Raw genomic sequence first — 25,162 nt, 5'->3', positions numbered from 1 at the left:
ACTTTCTCTCTCTAAGGTACCGAAATAATCTTCTCTCTCTTCTTCAATTGTTCTCATTTCCTTTGCCCTTCCGATTGTGTTTTTTGTTGATTTTTTTCTGCTTTTGCGTTTGTAGATGTAGTAGCCTCTCCGCCATTTGCGATTGTCATACGATTTTTCGGAACTTTCATTTTTAGTTGATGATCTTCTTAAACACGAATTATTCTCTGATTATTTCCGATTTTTTTAATTTTTGTAATTTATTTTCATGGTATATTTGATGAAACTACCATTTTATCATTTCTTCTTCTTCTTCTTCTTCTTCTTCTTCTTCTTCTTCTTCTTCTCTTCTGTGTTAGATGTATTTGTTGATTCGGTGAAGTATTTTGTTTAATCGTTGAAGATTTTGATATGTGTCAGTTAATGATTTAAATTTCATGACAATGTTTATATATTTCTTATAATAATTCATTTTTTTTTACGGGATTTATTAAAGCTCAAACCCTAACTGCCATGGATGTTAGGTGAGCAGAGGAAGAAGATGAGATCTAAAATATCTCGAAAAGTATTCTCATTAGTTCATCAAGTAATTACATGTGTAAAGTATTTATACAGATATTAAAAAGAGGAAAGTAACTAATTCTAACTAATAAGCTAGCTGTAATTAACTAATCAAAGTAACTAATCTGTTGACACGTGTATGGTTGTGATTGATTCAACATGATAACTCCAATATCCCCCCCTCAAGCTGGACCAAAAATGTTTTTGAGGGAGAGCTTGCCAATAAGCGAAGTGAACAGACGAACAGCAAGAGCCTTAGTAAAAGGATCAGCAAGCTGGTGTGAAGACTTCACATGCATGAGACGAAGAAAACCACGAGTGACATGTGCACGAACAAAATAAAGATCAACTTCAATATGTTTAGTGCGTTCGTGAAATATAGGATTAGAAGCAATATGAACGGCAGCCTTGTTATCACAGAATAATAGGGCTTGAGAAAGAGGTTGTTGCAGATCCAAAAATAACTGACGCAACCAAAGAAGCTCACTAGCAACAGAAGCAAGAGCCCGGTATTCCGCTTCGGCGGAGGAGCGAGAGACGGTAACCTGTTTCTTGGATTTCCAAGAGATAAGAGAAGAACCCAAAAATACACAAAAACCAGTCGTCGAGCGGCGAGTGTCGGGGCAAGAAGCCCAATCAGAATCCGAAAAAGCACTGAGGGAAGTAGAGGACGTAGAAGAATAAAAAAGACCAAGACCAGGGGCAGTTTTGAGATATTTGAGAATGTAATGAGCAGCATGAAGATGGGGTAGACGAGGAGCAGAGACATACTGGCTCAATTTGTGTATAGCGAAGGTAATATCTGGACGAGTGATATTCAAGTAAAGAAGTCTCCCAATGAGACGCCTGTAAAGAGAAGGATCAGGTAGTAGCTCGCCATCGGTGAGAGAGAGCTTAGAGCTGGGATCCATCGGAGTAGAGACGGGCTGACAGTCAAGAAAGCCGGTGTCTTCAAGGAGTTTGAGAATGTATTGACGTTGTGAAACAACAATGCCAGAAGAAGCACGAGCAATTTCAAGTCCAAGAAAGAATTTCAGAGGACCAAGATCCTTAACTTTAAACTGACTGTGTAAATAGACCTTGACCCGATCAATAGCAGCAAGATTGGGACCAGCCAAGATAAGATCATCCACGTAGACTAAGATAATGACCAAGGAATTGTGGGAGCCTTTGGTGAATAAGGTGTAGTCAGATTTAGATTGAGTGAAGCCATAGTGAATGAGAGCATCGGTGAGCTTACAATTCCACTGACGAGAAGCTTGCTTAAGGCCATAAAGACTCTTGTTCAATCGGCAAACCAACGGGGCAGACTCAGACTTGGAAGAAGAAGGAGAATAACCTTGAGGAAGGTGCATATAAACTTCCTCAAACAAGTCACCATGAAGAAAGGCATTACTGACATCCATTTGAAATAAGCCCCAATTCTTGATAGCAGCAAGAGCAAGAAGAGCTTTGACAGTGACCATCTTAGCAACTGGAGAGAATGTGTCAATATAGTCAATTCCTTCTTGTTGAGTGAAACCTTTGGCAACAAGACGTGCCTTGTATCTGTCCACAGTGCCATCAGGATGTCGTTTAATTCTATAAACCCATTTGCAACCAATGGGCTTCTTGTCAACAGGTAAAGGAACCAAAGACCAAGTATTGTTGAACTCAAGGGCCTGAATCTCTTCTGCCATTGCCTTGATCCAGAGAGGGTCATGGGCAGCTTGATGATAGAATTGGGGTTCAAAGGCTGAGTCTAAGGCATGGATAAAAGCGTGGTGAGAAGGAGATAAGGAAGAGTAACCAAGAACTGAAGAGATAGGATATAAAAGGGATGAGCATGCATAATCTTGAAGATGAGAGGGAGGCTTGGAAGGTCTAGAAGATCTTCTAAAAGGAATGGGAGGAGGAACAGAACGAGAGGAAGGATCAATAGGAGGAGGAGCATCATCATTGGGTGGGAGAAAAGAGTAATCTGTAAAGGAAGAAGGAATAGATGGAGAAGTGGGAAACACAAGATCAGGAAATGGATCACTGGAAGATGAAGAAGTAGGGTTAAGGAAAGGAAAAATAGACTCATGAAACACAACATCTCTAGAAATGAACGGTTGGAGAGTTTGAAGATCAAGAAGCTTATATCCTTTGATGCCTGGTGGATAACCAAGAAAGACACATGCTTTGGCTTTAGGTTCAAATTTTGTTCTAGAGGAGGCAAGTGTGGAGGCAAAAACCAGACAACCAAAGACCTTGAGAAGGGAATAATCAACCTCAGAAGAGTAAAGAAGTTCAAAGGGAGATTTGTGTTTCAAGATTTTAGAGGGAAGCCTATTTATAAGGTAGGCAGAGGTAAGGATACAATCAGACCAGTAAGATAAGGGTATTCTAGATTGAAAGTAGAGAGCCCGAGCAACATTGAGTAAATGTTGGTGTTTCCTTTCAACAACTGAATTTTGTTGAGGAGTTTGAACACAAGAAAATTGATGAATAATGCCTAAGTCATGAAAAAGAAAAGTGAATTTGAGCTCAGGAGCATTGTCACTCCGAAACATTTTAACTTTGGCACCAAATTGTGTGTGAATCAAAGTAAGAAATTTAGGTAAAAGTTGTTGAATGTCAGATTTTTGAGTGAGCATGCAAATCCAAGTGAATCTGCTATAATCATCAACAATGGTTGCAAAATATCTATAATTATCATACGAAGTTTGATGAAAAGGACCCCAAAGATCACAATGAATGAGATCAAAAGCTTTACAAGCAAAATTATTGTGAGATACAAAAGGAAGCTTTCTTTGCTTAGCTAAGGGACATATGAAACATTCAGAAGAATGCTTCAAATCAATAGACAATTTATCTTTAAGAGTAACTAGTCTTTTGGAAGGAAAATGACCTAATCTTTGATGCCAAATAGAGGCAGACACTGTATTACAAAGTGAAAGATTAGGAGATGCAGAAGGTAAAGGATCTGTGTCCAGAAGAAATAGACCATGAAGATGATTACCCGTGCCAATCTTGTGATGGTTTGAATCCTGAATGGAAAAACCAAAGTGAGAGAAGTTCACAGAGATTGTGGTGTCAAGAACAAGAGAACTAACAGAGAGCAGATTGAAATGAAATTGGGGAACATGGAAGACATTGGTAAGAATAAGAGAAGAAGATAACTGGACAGTACCAGTGTAAAGAACAGGGATTGTAGTTTGGTTGGGAAGGAGGACAGAGGTATTGGTGACAGAAGAATAAGAGGTGAACAAAGAAAGATCATTGCAGATATGTTTGGTTGCACCAGAATCAACAATCCATTTATTGACAAAGAATGATTGAAGGGCAGAAACAATACCTGTGACACAAGAAGTGTGAGCAGAATTGGAGGGAGAATCATGAGAGGAGAGCTGAGAAGAGAGTAATTGAATCAGTTGTTGGCAATGAGCAGGAGAAAGAGAGTGAAGTGTCTGAGGTGAATCAGGCATGGGTGAATGAGCGGAAGTAGAGGCAGGCAGAGAGTCAGACACACACTGAGTGGTAGCAATACGAGGCTTGGTACGATACCCAGGGGGAAAGCCATGAAGCTTGTAGCAGCGCTCGATAGTATGACCAGAGAGACCACAATGTGTACAGTGAGGACGATCACGACGTTTAAAAGGAGGCACTGGTGAACGACGGTCAGTGGCGGCAAAAGTCATCGGAGGCGGTGTAGACTCGGAAGGCATCGAATTAGTGATGAAACGATGACGTTCTTCTTGGTGAACGAGGGAGAAAACTCAGCCAATAGGGGGAAGCGGATCCATGAGGAGAATTTGACCACGAGAAGATTGAAGCGAGTCATGTAAACCCATGAGGAATGTCATAGTGTATTCAAGCGCATAATAATCGTCCAGCCGAGCAACACCACCGCAAGTGCAAGCACCACATGTGCAACGAGGTCGAAAAGAAGAGACTTCATCCCATAAAGCTTTCAATCGCGTGAAATATGTGTTAACGGAGTCGGTTTGCTGCCGGAGACCGGCAATTTCACGGCGGAGCTGAAAAATCCGAGGACCGTTGGTTTGACGAAAGCGGCTGAAGAGATCATCCCAAATTGATTTGGCATTGTCAGAGTAAAGGATACTGGATTGAATTTCCTTAGAGACGGCGTTCAGAATCCATGAAATTACGACCTTATTGCTGCGAGACCAGGCGTTAAACAGGAGAATATCGTCGCATGAAGGAGTGATGATAGATCCATCAACAAAACCGAGCTTGTTCTTCACCTCAAGAGCGAGAAGCATCGCACGAGACCACGTAGAATAATTGTCATTTTGAAGCGGTTGAGAAACGAGCACCAATCCCGGACCATCGGATGGATGGAGAAAAAATGGACTCGCCGGATCTTCCACCGGAGATCGAGTTCGAGCAGCCATGGGCGACGAGAGAAAACAAATCAGAGATTGGAAAAGCCAGAGAAAACTTCTGATACCATATTAAAGCTCAAACCCTAACTGCCATGGATGTTAGGTGAGCAGAGGAAGAAGATGAGATCTAAAATATCTCGAAAAGTATTCTCATTAGTTCATCAAGTAATTACATGTGTAAAGTATTTATACAGATATTAAAAAGAGGAAAGTAACTAATTCTAACTAATAAGCTAGCTGTAATTAACTAATCAAAGTAACTAATCTGTTGACACGTGTATGGTTGTGATTGATTCAACATGATAACTCCAATAGGATTGCTTTTTGTTTAAGAGGGAATATATGACCTAATTATATTGCAATTTTTTTGTATGATGTGTTGTAGAAGATGAATCTGAACAAGGTGAAGATGCCAAATATGCCCGGTGGGGGTGCAACTTCAGCCTTAATCAAGCTGGGAGTTGTTGCAGGGCTTGGCATTTATGGAGTTGCTAACAGTCTCTACAACGTTGAACGAGGCCACCGCGCCATTGTTTTCAACCGTATTGGGGGAGTTAAGGATGAGGTTTCATCTTCGTCTTGTACTTTATATTATAAATCATTTTTCCAACGTGTTATGCTTTCTCTATGATTTTTTAATTATAGTACTAGTGTATCCACCTAACTCCAAATAGTGTTTGTTGTTTCTGGAAAAATGGCATCTGTGTTGGTGGGTGTTTAAATCTCAGAATGTCGATGTGTTGTATTTTCGTTTTCTGTTTGTGACAGCCCTAAATTAAATATGAAATGCCGCACGATTACCGATTGATGAGAAAAATTACTTTGCGTATTGTTGCCGTTGAGTGTTGAGTTAGTTGCCTGTTATTCGTTGCTATTGTTGCTGTTGAGTTAGTTCCCTGTTATTCGTTGCTATTGTTGCTTAATACAAGTTCAGGTGCTTTACTTCATTTACGGGTTTCTGAATCTGAAATTTTAAGTTGGCATTTACATAATTTAGTGATCTGCTTGAGCTTCTCTGATACTTGCTTGTAATGTTATCTTGTCTTATTTATAATTAGTGTGAGATTTTCCAAATATATTGCTTTGTCAAAATAATAATAAGAATTCTTAATTTTAGCTATGTTGAATCATATATGAAACCGTATTGTCATATTTACTTCCGTATACAATATTCTCATGATACTAGTATTCACCCGTGCGATGCACGGGGCGGCATATTTTCAACTGAAAATTCATGTCTGTAAAACAAATTTATGCATATATCAATTATTACGCTCATTGAATTTAAGTACAAAACTTCATCGACCAACAATATTAAAAATATGTTATGAGTATCATGTTGTTCATAGTTACAATATAAGAATAATATTAAATATTAGTATATCGACAAACATAAATCTTAAAGATAATAAGATTTGAATTGAGTATCCTAGGGACATAACTGAAAACAACATCGCACGGGGGAAAATATAAGGAAGATAGACCTGCTAAAGATAAGGTGTTAAAAAAATAAAAATCAGGGCATGTTACACGAAAAAGTGATAGATATGAAAATATTTTCTACCTTCAAATTCAATGACTACTTCCTTGTATACGACATTTCTAGTCACATTGGTGAGTTCACCCGAATTCCACTTGATGAATATCTTAATGCCACCTGTGCTCTTAACTCTGGAAAGTGCAACATATAGTCGACCATGGCTGAACACAGGCCTAGGAAGATACAAATCAACATGCGAAAGAGTTTGACCTTGGCTTTTATTGATCGTCATTGCAAAAGAAACAATCAACAGAAATTCTCTGAAATTTAATTGGCAGTCTGGAGTTAGATGGTATTAAAGTCATCCAAGGAATGAACACCATGTGACCGATATTTTTATCGGATAGAATTTTGCAATTCAGAACGTGAATGTCGGTTCTAATAATTTGAAGTCTGGTCCCGTTGTACAATTCTCTAGCTTGATCGATGTTTCTTATTAGCATAATTGGTGCACCGACCTTGAACTTCAAGACATGAGAAGAAACTCCCGAGCATCTTATTGTGTTCAGGAATTCAGTCGAATAGATTTCTTCATTATCTTCCGTTGTTTGCTCGTCCCTATACATACTATCTGAGCTCATGTACAACTTCTCCTCACCTGGAAGGAGAGACATAAGTGATCGTTCACAGACTCGACGCATTCATTAGTTGGTGCAAGAATTTCCTTCCCTTGAAAATAATTTGGATCATATATGTTACTCAACAAATCGGGATATACGAAACTCAGTAGGTCTCTGAATGGATCTTCTGAAGCACCAATCAGCATGTCATCGGGAATCTATAGCGAAGTTGCACCAACATTTTGTTCCCCAACATCCCCATTACCAACCTTCAGTATCCAGTCTCCAAATTCTCTTACCTCGTCCACGTTAGGTGGAGAATAACATGACTGCAATCTCATGTTCTTACTCAACTTCAGGACAAGACAGAAATTCCACAACAGAGAGGAGTTTACCATAGCATGTACTATGTCATGCCTTGATGCTTTGAGTACAGCAGGTAAAATCTGGCTAAAATCTCCTCCAAGAACAACCACCTTACCTCCAGACGATTTGTCTACCTGTAATATTGACTTCATTGTCTTGTCAAGCGCTTCAAAACAGTACTTATGCATCATAGGAGCCTCGTCTCATATAATAAGATTAGCCCTAATAAAAAACTCCGCATGTGGACTTTGTTGCGTTATGCCGGAGGTGGAAGTCCCGTGTACATTTATGGGTAGTCCATATCGAGAATGAGTTTTTCTTCCGCCGGGGAGCAATAGCGAGGCTATACCACTCAATGCAACATTAATTACAGTCTCTCCCTTGGAATGGACTACAGCCGAAAGAATTTTCCAGGGAAACGTCTTCCCCGTTCCACCATGATCATATAGAAAGAACATTCCACCACGTTCATTGGATACAGTATCCATGACAACATTATAAACCTTTCGTTGCTCGTCTGTAATTGAGGCAAGACACCGTTGAAGTTCTCTACCCATTTCAAACCGGTCGTAATCCAGTTAATCTAAGACCAATATGTTTACTGTGTCTTCCATCGCGAATTCGGTTGGAAATGGCATGGGCGCGTAATTACGTAGACTGTTGCCATTACTTTGCAATATTTTCTCTATATCAGTGAGAGTACAGTTCATCAAGCTTTCATCCGATATAGATAAATCTGCACAAAAATTTGATACATTTTGTGCATTTAGTTCAAAAATTAAAGAGAGAATATTAAAAAAATGAGTACTATTTAAAATCTAATTGAATAATGTTCTATACAAATTGTCATACCTGGATTATTATGAAGCCGTTGTTGTTTGTAAGCAATACCCTCCGCCAAATCTGACCAACAACTTCGCCAAACATGTTCGGGTTGGCTTAAGCTATTGGAAAGCAGCATAACCGCAAATAACCTCCTTATATAATCCCTAGATGCCCAAGCATTCACTTCTCTTATCGCATCTATGTATTCTTTGTCGTCTAACAAACCCAACACATAACATGCATCCTGGAACGTAGGGTAGACGTAGCCAGCAACTTTTCTGATGTCCTCGTAACACGTGCAACTACTTTGAATCTTAAGTAGCAACCTAAGGTAATAGTCTTCCCCCTTTCTAGGGGGAACATTCACAATCCTACCAATAGAAAATCTTTTTTTTCTTGGCGCCCAAGTGCGAGAATCCTCTTTATACACAAACTGCTGTGGAAAATCTCCGTAATTCTCAAGTCCCTAGCATGTGGATAATTCTTGTTCGCCTCAAACCACGCTAAGAGCATCGTTTGCTTGGAAGATGGCCTGTCCAGAACACTTTGTAATGACTGATTTTTATTGAAGACAAGCGGCTGATGATCGGGGAGATGAAAGCTTAGCCTAATTACATATGGGTCTCTGTAATGAATATCAAAATTAAACAGCCTCCACATTGCCTCACATGCCGGCAGATATCTGCAGTCGTAGTACATCTTTATCTCGCCACGAATCTCAGCACCGCAATCAGTATTGCGTGTTTCATAAAATGCCGCCATAACTCGATCATGGCTCTTGTTGATGTATTTGAACAGGTATTTGTTTGACTTTTTTTTTGGTTGCATAGCTCTATATTAACGTGAGCTCTGTATTTACTCAACAATACCCGATTGTACGGAACTACAAACTCATTGTCAAGAGTAGTCTTTTTCTTCATAACTGTTCTGCCATCTTCCCATCTCCTGTACACAGTATAACCATTTGCATCTAACTTAGTTTGCTGCACAAATGGCTTGGTAAATTGCTTCGTGCAAACTCGATCCTTCATACAGAGAGATTTCAAATTCTCCTGACCGTACGGTCCATGTATCATATACTTCTCCACCAACTGGTACATATTTCTGTCGATTTCTTCCTTAGGAATTTCAGCACATATAATCCTATCAATTTTTTCTGGGGTCTTGGCGTTGTCATCATTATGCAACCACAACAAAATATGTGTATGCGGTAGATCTCGTTTTCTGAAATTCAATAGTGCAAACGTCTGGAGGGAAATGTAAACAAATGATATTAAGCAATATGCATTAATTTAGTTAATGAATAAATAAATATTTAAACTCACACATGATCCATATCTCTAATTCCTATGGATGTAGTAAATGTATAATTATAAATTGAGATCTAATTAAATACTTACATGCTCTAATATGTACGAATATACGCCATTTCTTAATTTTTCTCATCATACTGTCGAGCTTCATATTAAACTCACGACACAGAATGTCTTGCCGATCCTCCGACCTAAGATTTGTATCTTGCAATACCCTTTGTATTTCAGGCCATCGAGGATTGCCGATGAAGAGAGTTCGAAATCCAATCCAATTATATATTTGAAGAGCATCAACGAAGTTGTTAAACATATATCTTGGACCTGCGGTGAACGACCCTGAAATTATAATGTGTTGTCCAATCGATTTACCCTCGGTGTCTTCTTTAAAAATTTTGTCTTCGATACCCTTGTACATGTCAACCCTAAGTCCATCCTGATTTAACCTTACGAAATTCAACCTCAGTGACTCAACCATGGAAAATCGATCGACACCGAACTACTAAAATAACTTCTTAGCATGCAAAAGTACTGAATTTTCTCCACGTCGTTTCTGTATTAGGTATGCAAAGAACTCTCGCATGCTCACCTTCCTCCGTTTTCTATTATCCGCAAGCGAAGATTCTCTCAAACTTATATCGTCTGGATAATCATCTTCCCCGTAAGGAAACAAAAGAGGATACTGTAGAGGAAGGTAATGAGGATGGAGCTCACTGATTCGTTGAAGCTTATTCGAGCGTGTCTCAACGACAATGTCCCTAACACCCTATTGTGTGTCAAAGTCCCCGACAATCAAGCGTGCCATTTCACTGACGTTCGGAAGATTGTACGTCCTGCCATCAGTAATGCGGCTTTTACCAATCTGAGTTTTACTCCATGATGGCCATCATTGGAAAAACGATCTCGAACAACTCGGTACGACTATGCAAGTACATTGTTACCATCAATCATATCTTTCAACGATGCTACGATGTGTGGGTCAAGATCGTTAGATTGGTTTCCTGACCTGCCAAACAAATAATATTTTAATTATAATTTGTAAACTCTATACTATTTTTAAACAGGAATATAATCTGATAAAATTTACCTTACGGCATCAATTCTATTTTGAATTTCATTCTTTATGTCGAAAATGTAAAGCTGAGCAAACTTAGGCCTCGTGCTTTCCTCCGGCAATAAACTGCCCAATAGATAGTAATTTTGGCCGTGTAATGGAAATGTGTACGGACCAACTATGCTATTAATAGATGTCTGCACTGTTTCATCAAGTGAAGTGAAAGAAAACATCATATTATACGATCTTACGTGCTCTTGGAAATGTTTGCTCCTTCGATCAATTCCAAACACCAAACTATTAAGTGTAGGAGGTGCATGTCTTATTTTTGGGAGTTGGGCTTTTCCAGACATACAACATAGGCTAAATTTGGGCCTTGATATTTGTCTATGCTTGTCACTCCTTTTACCGTACCACATCATTGCACCGCAAAAAGGAAATTCATACGTCTGGTCTCCAAGATCTTCGTAATCTATCCGAAATTATTTAAATTATAATTGTCATGAAAAAAATCTAATGAATTTATATAATTGGTAATGTAAAGATTAAAAAAGCAGATAGGTTTGATATTACATAACATCTGTTTTCTATATTCTCTCTAATCTTAGACTCAAATCTGTATAACAGTATATACTTAATGGAAGATTTCACTGTGTCGCCATGCGTAATGAAGAAACGAATGTGATAATATTGTTTGCTAACAAATCAAATTTGAAGTGTAAAAATAAAATTATCACCTGTTCATCAGTGAAGATCATCTCCATGTCTTGAAGATATTTTTTTTAAATAATTTAGTTGTTTCTAAATGTGCAAAACACGGATTTTGAGATTCCATGACTTTTTTCGCCCCCCAAGTTTCTAATAAGATCTACTTGCCTTAACATCTATAAATGTTTAATATACGTAATCAAAATTTTGTTAGTTAGTTAAGCCACAAAATAAAAGATTAGTATACTATTACAAATCTTGAACTATATATGTTACTTAATATGAATTAAGTTATAATATATAATCTATATGAAAAAAGTACATTAATTCCTATACTCGAATATTATGGAAGAAAAAAACAAAAAAAAATTAAACGATTATTCTCAATTACTATTATACTCACGATTCACACAAAGAGAACGATGACCGGATGATGAAGTATCGTGAGAATAATATTATCCTGCAGTTTAGACTAACACTGAAATGAACCGTGTATATAAAAGATGGTGAGATATAATTGTTCCTAAATTATAGTAAATGGAATACAATTATAATAATGAACTTATATTTTCTAAATTATAGTAAATTATATTTAATAAATATTCATATTCCATGTAATGAAATACAATTAAGCAATTTTCTATAAATAAATTGCCCAAATTTTGATTTAAATATATTTATATGCCTAATTAGAACTAATTATAGATCGGATACATAATTATAAAAGATTACATCCATATTAGTTATTATAAATGAAACAAAATCTATATTGTGGGAAAATATCCTTATAAAAATAAATATCCATATATATAGTGAGAAAACATATACATGTACGTAAATGTATATATAAAAACAATTAATAGTGTACAATTTTATTCTTGAAAGGCATATTTTGATATATATATATATATATATATATATATATATATATATATATATATATATATATATATATATATATATATATATATATATATATATATATCATTCTGGCGGGGGTTGTTTTATAATTTTAATAAATTGTGATGTGCAAAACAATAATTAACAATCATCATCATGGGCATATGTAGTATTTAAATAAGTATTGTCGGTTTCTTTTCAATAATTGCAACTATGGGTGGGTGAGGGTTGTTTTTGCATTAGTATAAAATTGTTGTGTAAAAAGTTAATTACAAATTATTGTTTTGGGTAACCAATGGTTTAACAATAATACATATATGTACATTTATTATTAATTGAACATTGGCAATGATTTTACTCTATGATTGATTTGAATATTTTGGAAACATGTGGAAAGAACAATTAATTTACGAAAATTTGTCTTCTAATAAATATTCACATTCTATGTGATGAAATACAATTAAGCAACTTACTATTAATAATTTGCACAAATTTCGATTTTTAATAGATTTATATTCTTAATTATAATTAATTATAGATCCAATACATAATTCTAAAATTTTCATCATTATTAATCAATATCAAGGAAAAAAAAATATATATTGTGTGAAAATATACATATAAAATAAATATCCAATATACACTACGAAAATATATACCGATATATAAAATATCCATATCTATTTTATACATGGTTAATACATTTTACATATATTGTATGGAAACAATATATAATTTTGTACATTATTGTACATGTGAAAATATGTATATATGTGATTTGCTTATTGTACATTATTACAATAACAATTAAATATAATTTTATACAGGATTTTACACTTTTACATTTAATTGTTGCATAGATTATGGGTTTTTTTTATTAAAACAATAAGGATAGTAAATACATAGTTTTTAACAATAAATATTAACATTATATGGGCTTAGATGCATATATAGTTTCACAAATTATAAAACAAATACATATCTATGTATCGGATATATAACATCTATGTAAAGATTAGTTATTTAGATATTTTTCAAATTTCCATTTTTGGCCCAATTTTGTGGCTCTTTTGTAATATATTATAATAGTTTTTCCCTTCTAGACATTTATTCGGTTTATCTTATGGGTACTCGTTTTCTTGTGGATGCGAACAATTATGTTAATGGAATACCATGCTCTTTCCATGTGGCTAGTATATGCATTCGATTTATATGAATACACATATTTGTATAATGTATAAATGATAGATAAACCTAATAATGAAAATCAAAATTATTTGAAAATCATGCAACTCATATTATTAGTAAAGCTTTAAGGAGTGCCAAGACATATATCATAACATTTAAAATGATGGGCCAAGCCAGACCTCAAGTACATCATCCCATTGGTTAAAATAAAAGAGTACGTGTTGTCGCAAAACATGTTATTTGCGTAACAAAACTCTGTCCAACCTTTAGTCAACATGACATACAGCTATCCATGTTTTTGTCACGAACACACAACAACTTGAAGATGATTGCCGTCCTCGTAGCGAAGGTTGATAGTAGACAATCCTATCAACCGAGAAGCTTCAACAAAAGCATTACTCAAAGGCTGCAAATAGAATTGAAGGAAGAAATCAAATACAAAATAAAGCAATAAATTAAAATTATACTATAAAAGGGACTATAATAAAATATACCATTGCATGTAGGTGATTCCAATGGAATTCTTTCTCAAGAATTCTCTCCATATCTCGGAAACAGAAAAAATGTATGTGGAAAAGTTGAAGAAGGTGAATGTATTGAATGGTAATTTATAGGAGAGTTAAGGAATGTAATAAAGGTAAGAAATAAAATAATTGATTTAAATTGACATAAATTTCCGGATTTATCTAAATTAATTTAAATGTAATAATATGTGAAAATTATGGAAATTGCATTGAAGTCCTACGTTTTTTTAATCAAAATAATGTCCACATAAAGGAAATTCAACCAATAAAAAGACACTATTTTGATATGGAAGAGAGATAAAATTTGAAAATCAATAATGTGAAATTATTTCATTAATAATATGGGTGATTATTGTAAGTGGGGTTTTTCTTGCAATTAATATAAATATTGTGCATTAAATGTCATTAACCAAAAAAGAATTATGTGTATTTATGAATTTACGTTTTTATTATGAAACAATTGATTAAAAACAGGAAACTCATTAACCAATAAAAAGACACTATTTTGACGTGTAGAAGAGATAAAATTTGAAAACTGATAACGTGAAATCAATTAAATAATAATATAGGTTATTATGGTAAATGGAGTTTTTTTTTTTTTTTTGCAATTAATATAATAGTGTGCATAAAATTTCCTCAATTGGGAAATTAAAAAAATGCATTTAAGTCCTACGTTTTTTTAATCAAAATATTGTTTATAAAAAGGAAACTCATTAACCAATAAAAAGACACCATTTTGAAATGTAGGAGAGATAAATTTTGAAAACCAATAATGTGAAATTATTTCATTAATAATATGGGTGATTATTGTAAGTGGGGTTATTTTACAATTAATATAAATATTGTGCATAAAATTTCCTCAATTGGAAAATTATAAATATTGCATATAGCTCATACGTTTTTTTAATCAAAATATTATTTGTAAAAATGAAACTCATTAACCAATAAAAAGACACTATTTTGACACGTAGGAGAGATAAAATTTGAAAACCAAATTATTTCATTAATAATATGGGTGATTCTTGTAAGTGGGGTTGTTTTGCAATTAATATAAATATTGTGTATAAAAAAGAAAAAAAATTATGTGCATTTATGTATTTACGTATTTACTATCAAACAATTGATTAAAAAAAGGAAACTCATTAACCAATAAAAAGACACTATTTTGACATGTAGGAGAGATAAAATTGTGTAAACTAATAATGTGAATCAATTAATTAATAATGTAGATGATTATGGTAAGTGGGGTTTTTTTGAAATTATTTAAACAATGTGGACTCAATCTCCTCAATTGGAAAACTTTGATTGTGTATCTTAGTTTTATATATAATATAGATTTTCATATACAATCTATAATTTATTATTTAATCAAAGTTATTAATTATTTGAGTATTAATTTATCGCACTACCAAAAAAATGGGCTTTTGTGACAGACATTTTTGTCACTGAATTGAGGAAAATCTGTCACAAACAGGCTTTTGTGACGGCATTATGACGGAATACATCCGTGAGAAAGAGCCTCGTCACTAATTAAAATAGTGACGTGTTTTTTCAATCCGTCACACTTTGGTGACGGAAAATTCTGTGACAAATTCTTTATCGAACTCCCCTAAATTTAGTGACGGATTTCGTCATAAACAATTTTTTTGTGTCATTAATCTGTCACAAGGTTCCGTCATTCATCTGTCAGACATATCGTCACAAAAAATCCGTCACATGTATCCGTAACAAATGTTCCGTCAAATTTCAGTCACACATGTTGTCACAAATATCAGTCCTGTTTACCGTAACAATAGCACCATAATTTTTATTTTCCTTTTATACTAATACAATTTTTTTTTGACAAAAAAAATCAACAAAAAATCACAAAGCATAAATATATTAAAACAATATCATATCTTTTCAAATATTCAGAACTACATTTGGCTAGTAGTATCTAGTGCTAAGAATCTGTTATGAATAACAAAACATAAATATCTTATTTACATAAACCACAATCTCTTCTAAGCTCTAAACTCGTTCATACCCCTCCTCTCATTTGAGTCACTGCCATCTCTTGTGCCCTCAATTTTCAGGTTACATTCCTAACACCATTCTTCTCTATCGGCCTTCAATATCGACAAGCCATGGCCTTAGTATCTATCTTCCTCTCCATCACGTCCTCCTCAACCCTGATCAACAATTTCATCTTGTTTCTTATAAGCATATGGTCTTCAGCCAATTATTGTATACCATTTGTAGTAGGTGCCTAGAAAAGCTTCCGTATTGAATATCCTGTCATAATTATCCGCAAAAGGAAAGCAAAAAAAGATCATAAACAAATCTACAAATACAGTTAGATTTCTAATCCTAAGATGCATGATAAAGAGAACCAACCAGTAGAAAGCTAAAGACTGCACAACATTAGACATGGTACACATGTAAAAAGAGGGAGAAGAATAAGAAGCTGCAGAGCTTCTGTGCAGCACTTACTTTGGACCTCATGATTCATGTTTTACTTTACATCATCCAATTAGAATAACCAACTAGCATTGTTCGTTTTTTTAAAGGATTAAAATACATGCATATAACACATTTTAATATGAGAACCAATCTCGACAACTACATTCTAATATCAGAACCTACAATTCCATGGGAATTAATTTATTTTCAAATGGTGTGACATCCCCTAAAAATAAAGAAAAATAGAAAAGAAACCCACCAATTTCAATCACTTTACCTCACCACCATCATCATCATCATCATCATCATCATCATCATCATCATCATCATCTAACTTACCAGTCAACCACAACAATTCAACCCACCTCCTCCACAAAGCCCATCTACAATCTCCTTATGTCTTTGTTTAATACTAGTTTGGGAAGAAAATAAAATGCGGAAGTAGGCGAACAAAATAGGAAATAACTGAATGAAAAAGGGCGGTGGAATGAGATGATAAAATGAGCATAAGAGGATTTTTTACTTGTTTTCCCTACCTGCTGTTGTCGAATACCCTCAGACACTTGCAAGAACATTCACCAGTCCAGAGTTACAACGGGAAGCTGGAGGAATTGGATTTAATTTGCTAATAGTTGTGGTGAACCTTCCCGAGGAAAAATTGTTCCTAAAAATTGAAAAAAACACCAAACAAGCAAACACTTTTAAAAAATAATATCTCTCTAATAAACCAGTCTAAATTAAATGCTCATGAGAAAAATTTGCAAAATATAAAAAAAAAAAAAAAATTGAGAAGTTGTTACCAATATGTTTGAAACAATTCCACAAATTCAAAGAAAAACATAACAATCTTACAGAGAGAAGGAATTTCCATCGAAAGAAAAACGATAAAGAAAAGGAGCAGAGAACAAATTTTACAATCTGGAGCGAAACGACGTCGTTTGCAGTGAGGTTGGGAGAAAAAAAAGAAAACAAAAATCGGAGAGTGGGCCTGCAGACACAGGGCTCTCATGTAGTAGTAAAATATACTATATATTAATTTATTTGTCAAGTCAATTTTTTATTAAGTCAATTCTTATCAATCTCGTTTTATCATAATTAATTATGTTTAGCAACTTTTGGAAAAAAAATAATATATATAAATTAAATAAGGCTATATTAGTATTTTTATAAGTTAGGTTTGTGTTCAAGGTAATTAATTATATATTTAAGAACTAACTGTAAATTAATAACCAGACTAATATTTGGGAACATAATTTTTTTTGTTAAACATATAAGTGAACTAATCAATTAAGAACAAAATACATTTGTTACCAGAAAAAAATAGTAAATATTCAAAATTCAGTCTCCTATTTCGTAAAACTAGAAAAAGTAATACAAACACACATAAATCGAATTTATATGTTCACTTTATTCATTTTGGTGTATTAAAGTGCATTTATTAAAATTAAAATAATAAGTAACACACATATTAATGACGAAACGAAACATAAAATGTGACAGATTTGTGTCTAAAATGTATGTGACAATTTCTTATCAGATACACAAAGTGACGGCTTAATGACAATTCTTACAAGGTGACGGATTTGTGACCGAGATGTATGTGACGGATTTGTGACGGACAGGATATTGTGACAGATCTGTGACCGACATTAATCAAATTGTTACATCCATAGAAAGTTTGTGACTAATTTGTGACTGAATCAATTTCCGTCAAAACATGTGTGACCGAAATGTGACAGAGTTTCGATTGTCACAAGATCCCTCACTGGTTCGTCACATATTGGTCACTAAAAATTTCTAAATTGCAGTAGTACATTCGGTCACATATTCGTCACCCATTCGGTCACTAGTCGTCACGGACTTTGCCTGTCACACAATATCCGTCACAAAAGCCCATTTTTTTGGTAGTGTCGAGAGTATACTATATGACGGATGTCAATTGGCTTAACTACTCCCGCTTTTTTTTTTTTTTTTTTTTTTTTTTTTTTTTTTTTTTTATTGTTCAATTGCTTTCTTAAAATTACGAAACTAGACTAAAAATAATTGTCGCTTAAAATTTTGACACACGTGTTAAGAAAACTATTTATATGTATTGATTACAGGGAAAAAATGTATTAACAATACTAAATTACCATTGCAACTAATTCTCTTTTTATTGATTATTATCTTCACTTCTGAGAATTAATCTTTGAATTTGGACAAAATGGAAGAAGGATTTATTGAATTTGGACAAAATGGAAGAAGAAAATTAATGCAACACTTGTATAAAGTGGCGGATCTAGCTATGGTCTAGGGTGTGCAGTTGCACACTTTGGATTTTAAACAAATAGTACTATTATATGTAAGTTGAGATAAAAAGTAAGTGGTTGAGGTGGTAAGGGCATTGCTCATATTAACAGGTCCCGTGTTCGAACTCCACCATTTCAATATTTGATTTTTTTTCCAAATCTTAACATTTTTCACCTTTTTGGTCCACTATTTTGATTTTTTTTTTTTCCAAATCTTAACATTTTTCACCTTTTTTCTCATTAAATATTTCCACAATTCACTTAAAATTTTTAAATTGTAAATTTTTGGTCCACTATTTTGATTTTTTTTCCAAATCTTAACATTTTCACCTTTTTTCTCATTAAATATTTCCACAATTCACCTCGTAAATTTTTGATACACTAGTTTTATAAAGTGATATTTAAAATTTTTACTCTACAATTTCGAACCCCCTTGGCAAAAATCCTGGATCCGCCACTGCTTGTATATACTAAAATACAAGATACTATTAATTGAAACACAAAATATTCCCCAATAATATTATCAAACCAATCGAGTATTTGACAATTATGCACGTCAAGTCTCTAGTATTCAGTGACGTATCCAGTGTGGTCCAAGGGTGTGCTACTGCACACCCTTGATTTAAAAAAAAAATATTTCCTATATATTCGGTAATATATAAATGCAAATGTAAAACTTGGCCAATGCAATGCTAAGCTGAACTGGTTAAGTGCTTCATAACATTCTGCAGGGTTGCAGGGTTTGAGATCGAGAGTCCGAACCTCTCTATTATTTTTTCTTTTTTATTCCTAATTATCCCATTACATACAATATTTCAATTGTTTTAAAAAATATTCATTTTTTCTTTTTTATTCCCAATTTTCCCATCACATACAATATTTCAATTGTTTTAAAAAATGTTGAATATGTGGGTTTTTTTTTAATATTTTAAAAAAGGGACTATTAGTGAGAACTCCCTCTAGCGTTATGTTAATGAGGATGGATCCAGCTCCTTTTCCTTTATTAGTGAGAGACCCATCCTTTTTTTATTCTCAAATTTACCTTCCTCTATTCACTACATATTATACACTACTTTGACACACTTTTATTTTTTTATTTTTTTGTATTTTAATTTTAATTTTCGTTTTTTTATTTATTTCTTATTTTAAAAAAAATATATTTAAAAAAATATTTTTTTTTCACTTTTTTATTATATTTTTTTACTATATTTTTTTATCTTCAGTTAAAACAACTATATTTCAATAAAACAACTATTATTAAAACAACTGTTATTAAAACAATATGATTAAAACAACTATATATCTCCAGCAACTCTCATTTATCAAAATCAACTATTTGTTAAATCAACTATTACATTCAACTAAAAAGTAATAAAAACAACTATATTGTTGCACGAAAACAACTATATTGCTGCACGAAAACAACTATATTGCTGTACGAAAACAAGTATATTGATGTACGAAAATATCTATAAATCTGTAAATAACACAACACAATTTCAACAAAAACAAACATCCATTATACTATTGATTGAACACAAAATTAGCCTTCTATATAAGAATTCAACCAAAAACTTTAATTAAGAAAATTAAGATTCGAGAATTGGGTTCCAAAAAAAAAATCAGAGACGAAGAAGAACAACAACAACAATGAAACAATGTGGCGGTGGTCTGTATTGAAATCTCAGACGCAATATGAACCCTAGCGCCGCTGCATAATCTCGTCTTTCTCCCTAGCGAAAACCCTAACGCCGTCCTTGACGAGAGAATCCCAGGGTTGAAGACCGTCTTCTTTTCGCGTTGGTGGAGGGAGAAACTCCGTTGGGAGAAGAGAGTAACGATGGCGGCGCAGAGACGGAAGAGGGTTGGAGGCGGTGGCAGAACACAGATGGAAGAGAGTTGGAGGCGGCGATATGTAGAGAGAAAAGAGAGAGAAGAATAAGAAAATAGAGAGAACGTGAAATATGTTTGGTTATTTTAGGTATAATAGGGCAAATTAGTAATATCAAAAACAATATTAATTAAAAAAAATTATTTAATATAAGATGGGGGGTTTTCACTAATAATGAAAAGGATGTTATATCCACCTTAATATAAGTAAATGAATTGGGGGGTTTTCACTAATTATCCCTAAAAAAAAATCTCCTAATATAACATATATTTTGCTATTTGTAACTTTAATGTATTTACCATTTCTTTAATATTAAATATAATATAAATTATTCCAAAATTCTAAATATTGTATATATATGTATTATTTCAATTTTTTTTCTAAATTTACAACTATGTGGGGTTTTTTTTTCTTTTTGAAAATTCAAAATCTGCTAATGAAATGTACATTTTGTTACTTACAACTTTAATATGTTTACCATTCGTTTAATAGTTTCACCAATTTTATGTCTAAATATTTCCTAAATTTGCCCAAAAATGGTAAAATAATTCCTTTAAATTTAAAAAGTTTAAAGATTTTTTATTATTTAATGTGTACGGTATTAAAAAAAAAAAATCCGGCCGGGGGCGCTGCTCCTGAACCCCCGTAAACTATTAGCCAACAATTATATTTTTCACTATATTTAATTTCGAACACCCTTAGCAAAATCCTGGATTCGCCACTGCTAGTATTGAGATAAAAATAACATAAAGGGCAAAATAGTGAAGTAAAATAGAAATGTGGATCGTTTTATAAATAAAGACAAATACCGGGGCCAAAGTAGAATTAAAGCAAAACAAGGAAAGGAAACAAAACGAAGAAAAACCCTAAAACCCTCAGTCCGATTTCTTTCATTCCTTTCCTCCGCGTCAAGTTTCAATTTTTTAGTCTGAATCTCTCTCCTAAATCTCTTTCTCTCTCCCAAGGTATGTGAATCCCACTCTTTTTCATCATTCGTTGTTTCTAATTTGCAGCATAAAGAATGGAGGTTCCGCGAATTTAATCAGAGTTATAATTTGGGGCTTCATTTTCTCTATTTATTTCTTCGGCTGCGTGTAGTGATTTTTATCTTAGGTTCGGTGAATCTTATAATTCAATGGGTTAGAGTAGAATATTGTTGTGTAACGGTGTCGTTTTTTGTGTTCGACAGCTGAAAGTTAATTGAGATGGGAATATTTTGACCTAATTTATTAAAATGCAATTTTAATTAATTGTGTGCAGTGTGTTGTAGAAGAAGATGAATCTGAACAATGTTAAGATGCCGAATATGCCCAGTGGGGGTGCAGCTTCCGCGTTAATCAAGCTGGGAATTGTTGCGGGGCTCGGCATTTACGGAATCGGCAACAGTCTCTACAATGTCGAGGGTGGTCACCGAGCAATTGTTTTCAACCGTATCGTCGGCATTAAGGATAAGGTTTTGTTCTTGCCCTAGTTGACCTGATATTTTAATTGATTTTCTGATGTGTTTATTGCTCTGGCGACTCGAGTACTAGTTTCGGCAATTCAATTCGGAATATTGGTAATTAGCTAAATTTGAGGAAGAGTTAAAGCTCGATATATGTAGATCGCTGTAGTCTCGTTTTTTTTGTGTAACTAATCAATGTAGTCAAAATCGAGATCTAGATCTTAAAATCGATTTTAAGATTTTACACACTGAAAAGGAGTAAGATCGCACGAAAATCGTTAAAATCGTTAAAAACTCGATTTTAGTGCGATTTTGGCGATTTTGGTTTTTGACAAGAATTGGGCTGAAATTTTGGATTTTTGCCTCATAAATTCAGTTTCATAACTAAAAAAAAATTTAGCCACTTACCAAATAATCCAGAATATATAAAGCCCAGCCCTATTTTGCCCTAAAATAACAATCTATCACCACAAGAAGAAAATACTTCTCTTCTGCTAAAAAAAACATCCAGCGGCCGTGAGTGTCTGTTTCAGTTATCACCTAACACAATTTATGTTAGACTATGTTTGATTAATGTTAAAACATGGTTTGCTAATGTTGGGATGTTTTATATCTGTTAGGACATATTTTATGTATATTATGACTTATTTTATTTGTGTTACGGATGTTTTCTAAGTAGTAAGTACTAATTATATTTATTTTACAATACATGTAAAATCTTACGATTTTAAGATCCGATTTTACGTTTCCGATTTTACTACCCCTCTCCGATTTCACTTAAAATCCCGATTTTGACTACCTTGTAACTAATCCTAAATTAAGTGTGAAGTTGTGCACAATTTATTGCTGTTGAGGTTGTTGCTTGCTATTTGTTACGGTTGTTGCTTAGTACAAATTCAGGTACTTCATTTCATTTAGGAGTATTTAAATTCTGTTATGCGGTGTACTCAAGGGATGAAAATGTTTTGACCTGCTCGATTTTTTCTACTCCTTGCTGTTGTGTTAACAACATGTCTTTTTCCGATTTCCAGTTGATGGTTCATAAACAACTTGACTGACTATTTATTACATGGTTGAATGACATGTATAGAAACTGTACTGGTGTACACACTACACTTGCACTCAAGTATGTACGTCTTTTCGAGATACGTTGACACGGTTTTTTTCTTCGTATATGCTGAATATGCAGGTGTATCCCGAAGGAACGCATTTTATGATCCCATGGTTTGAAAGGCCAGTCATTTACGATGTTCGTGCACGACCCCACTTGGTCGAGAGCACTTCTGGAAGTCGTGACCTTCAGATGGTAAATCTCACATCCCTCTCACTTTCTCGTAAAACTCAGAACGAGTTTGATATTTTCTGGGTTTTTTCTTTGAAATGAATTTCCATCCGAGTTACAAAATAATTTTGTTTGCCTTCATGCTCTGCTGTAAGCTTGACAACAAAATTTTCTAATTAATTGATTTTTGCAGGTAAAAAATGGTCTTCGTGTTCTCACTCGAAAATTTTCTAATTAATTGATTTTTGCAGGTAAAAATTGGCCTTCGTGTTCTCACTCGTCCTATTCCGGACCAGTTGCCAACTGTTTATAGAACTCTTGGTGAAAATTACAACGAGAGAGTACTGCCGTCTATTATTCACGAGACTCTCAAAGCGGTGGTCGCCCAGTTCAACGCTAGCCAACTTCTCACCCAGAGAGAGGTACGTCTTGAGCACATTGAAACGTTTTTTTAATGGAAGTATTGATCTTTACAAGTATGCATTGTTTATGCAGTTACATCATATCGAACACGTTAGATATATATTGGGAGCGGCTAAAACAAATACCGTTTATTTCTCACTTCAATACCACGAATATAAAAAATAAAAAATAAATAGATAATAAATAGGTAATGACATTATTACCCTTTATGAAAATCAATACCCCACACAAAAATTGTGCGGTATTGATTTTATTAAGGGTATTAATGTCGTTACCTATTTATTTTCTATTTTTTATGTTGGTGGTTTTGAAGTGAGAAATAAACGGTATTTGTTTTAGGCGTCCCCATATATATTTGCTCTGTGAGTGATTTATTTTATGAATCTTGAATTTGACCCCCTTAATAATTTTTAATTTCTTCACAAAGAATAATTTTAGTGTTCTGTTTAGGGAAAAGTACATGATATTAGAGCCTTATTACGACCGTACTTGAGCATACATACATGTTTGTTTGGATACATATTGGCTGAATGTTTAATTGCCTTCACCATGATAATTCACATGTTGTTCGAAGGAGTTTATCCAATTTGAAATTCACGATGCGATGGAATTATTATTGATCGATATTTACTTATGACAGAATGTGAGTAGGGAAATTCGGAAACTATTGACAGAAAGAGCTGCCTCGTTCAACATTGCATTGGACGACGTGTCAATCACCAGCTTGACCTTCGGTAGGGAATTCACCGCTGCGATTGAAGCCAAACAGGTGGCGGCACAAGAAGCCGAGAGGGCCAAGTTTGTGGTCGAAAAAGCAGAGCAAGACAAACAAAGTGCCATAATTCGAGCACAGGTAAAATAACTACTGTAGTATTGTCAACTGTCATTTCTTATCGGCTTAATTTGGGGCAATTTTACTTTAATTATCTTTTTTGTTTTTCGGGCAAACAGGGAGAGGCGAAGAGTGCACAGCTGATTGGTCAAGCTATTGCGAACAACCCGGCATTTATTACACTCAGGAAAATCGAAGCGTCCCAGGAAATTGCACGAACAGTTGCGGCTTCAAACAACAAGGTTTACTTGACCTCTGACGACTTGTTACTGAACCTTCACGATCTCAATTCCCCACAAGGTGGCAAGAAGTGAACCGTTGCTGTTTCTTGAAATTACGATTTAAGACTTTTGAATTCGGAACTCACTTGTGGAAGTTTGTGACATTTGAGTAATTTATTTATTTGTAAGACCCTAAAATGCGGCATTATCTATTTTCCGTGCCCGGAAAATACGGGAACTAGACATTGCATAAGGAACTAGAATCTTGTATTTTGGTTTTCTCCCTTGCATGTTTTTGTTTGTAAAACAAGAAATTGCACCTCTTTGGACCAAGTTTAATGATTTGATATTCCTGCGTTTGTTTAATTATTATTTATTTATTTTAAAAGAAATTGATTGTCCCATTTATTTATCACAGCTCAATTCATCTATATGAGGTTATTGGGTTTGAATG

The 25,162-nt window shown here is 34.1% G+C and overlaps 1 protein-coding gene and 1 long non-coding RNA gene across 6 annotated transcripts; one reads left to right on the top strand and one right to left on the bottom strand.

Annotated features, from left to right (window-relative positions):
- On the top strand, positions 1-25,072 carry LOC105971364 (prohibitin-1, mitochondrial). Of its 4 annotated transcripts, none has more exons than XM_012996213.2 (6): positions 1-16; positions 5,296-5,475; positions 23,140-23,256; positions 23,484-23,654; positions 24,296-24,508; positions 24,607-25,072. In XM_012996213.2, exons 2-6 carry the CDS (start codon positions 5,299-5,301, stop codon positions 24,799-24,801), a joined length of 873 nt encoding a protein of 290 aa, XP_012851667.2. In that variant the 5' UTR covers positions 1-16; positions 5,296-5,298; the 3' UTR covers positions 24,802-25,072. The 4 variants fall into 4 exon arrangements, with proteins under 4 accessions (XP_012851667.2, XP_012851665.1, XP_088671659.1 ...); XM_012996211.2 differs by lacking the exons at positions 1-16; positions 5,296-5,475 and adding exons at positions 21,291-21,471; positions 21,767-21,959; XM_088815533.1 differs by lacking the exons at positions 1-16; positions 5,296-5,475 and adding exons at positions 21,331-21,471; positions 21,777-21,959.
- Positions 15,738-17,311, bottom strand: LOC148771826 (uncharacterized). Of its 2 annotated transcripts, none has more exons than XR_016030538.1 (3): positions 17,180-17,311; positions 16,864-16,991; positions 15,738-16,159 (listed from the first exon to the last, which is right to left on the bottom strand). It is a non-coding gene; the product is annotated as an uncharacterized LOC148771826 (long non-coding RNA). The 2 variants fall into 2 exon arrangements; XR_016030537.1 differs by having other exon boundaries at positions 17,128-17,265.
- Positions 25,073-25,162: the final 90 nt, after the last annotated feature.

Source organism: Erythranthe guttata, chromosome 3, assembly GCF_056151865.1.
Source record: "Erythranthe guttata isolate IM_541 chromosome 3, IM_541, whole genome shotgun sequence".
NCBI classification, from domain to species: domain Eukaryota; kingdom Viridiplantae; phylum Streptophyta; class Magnoliopsida; order Lamiales; family Phrymaceae; genus Erythranthe; species Erythranthe guttata.
This window is presented reverse-complemented; position numbering and strand designations above follow the sequence as displayed.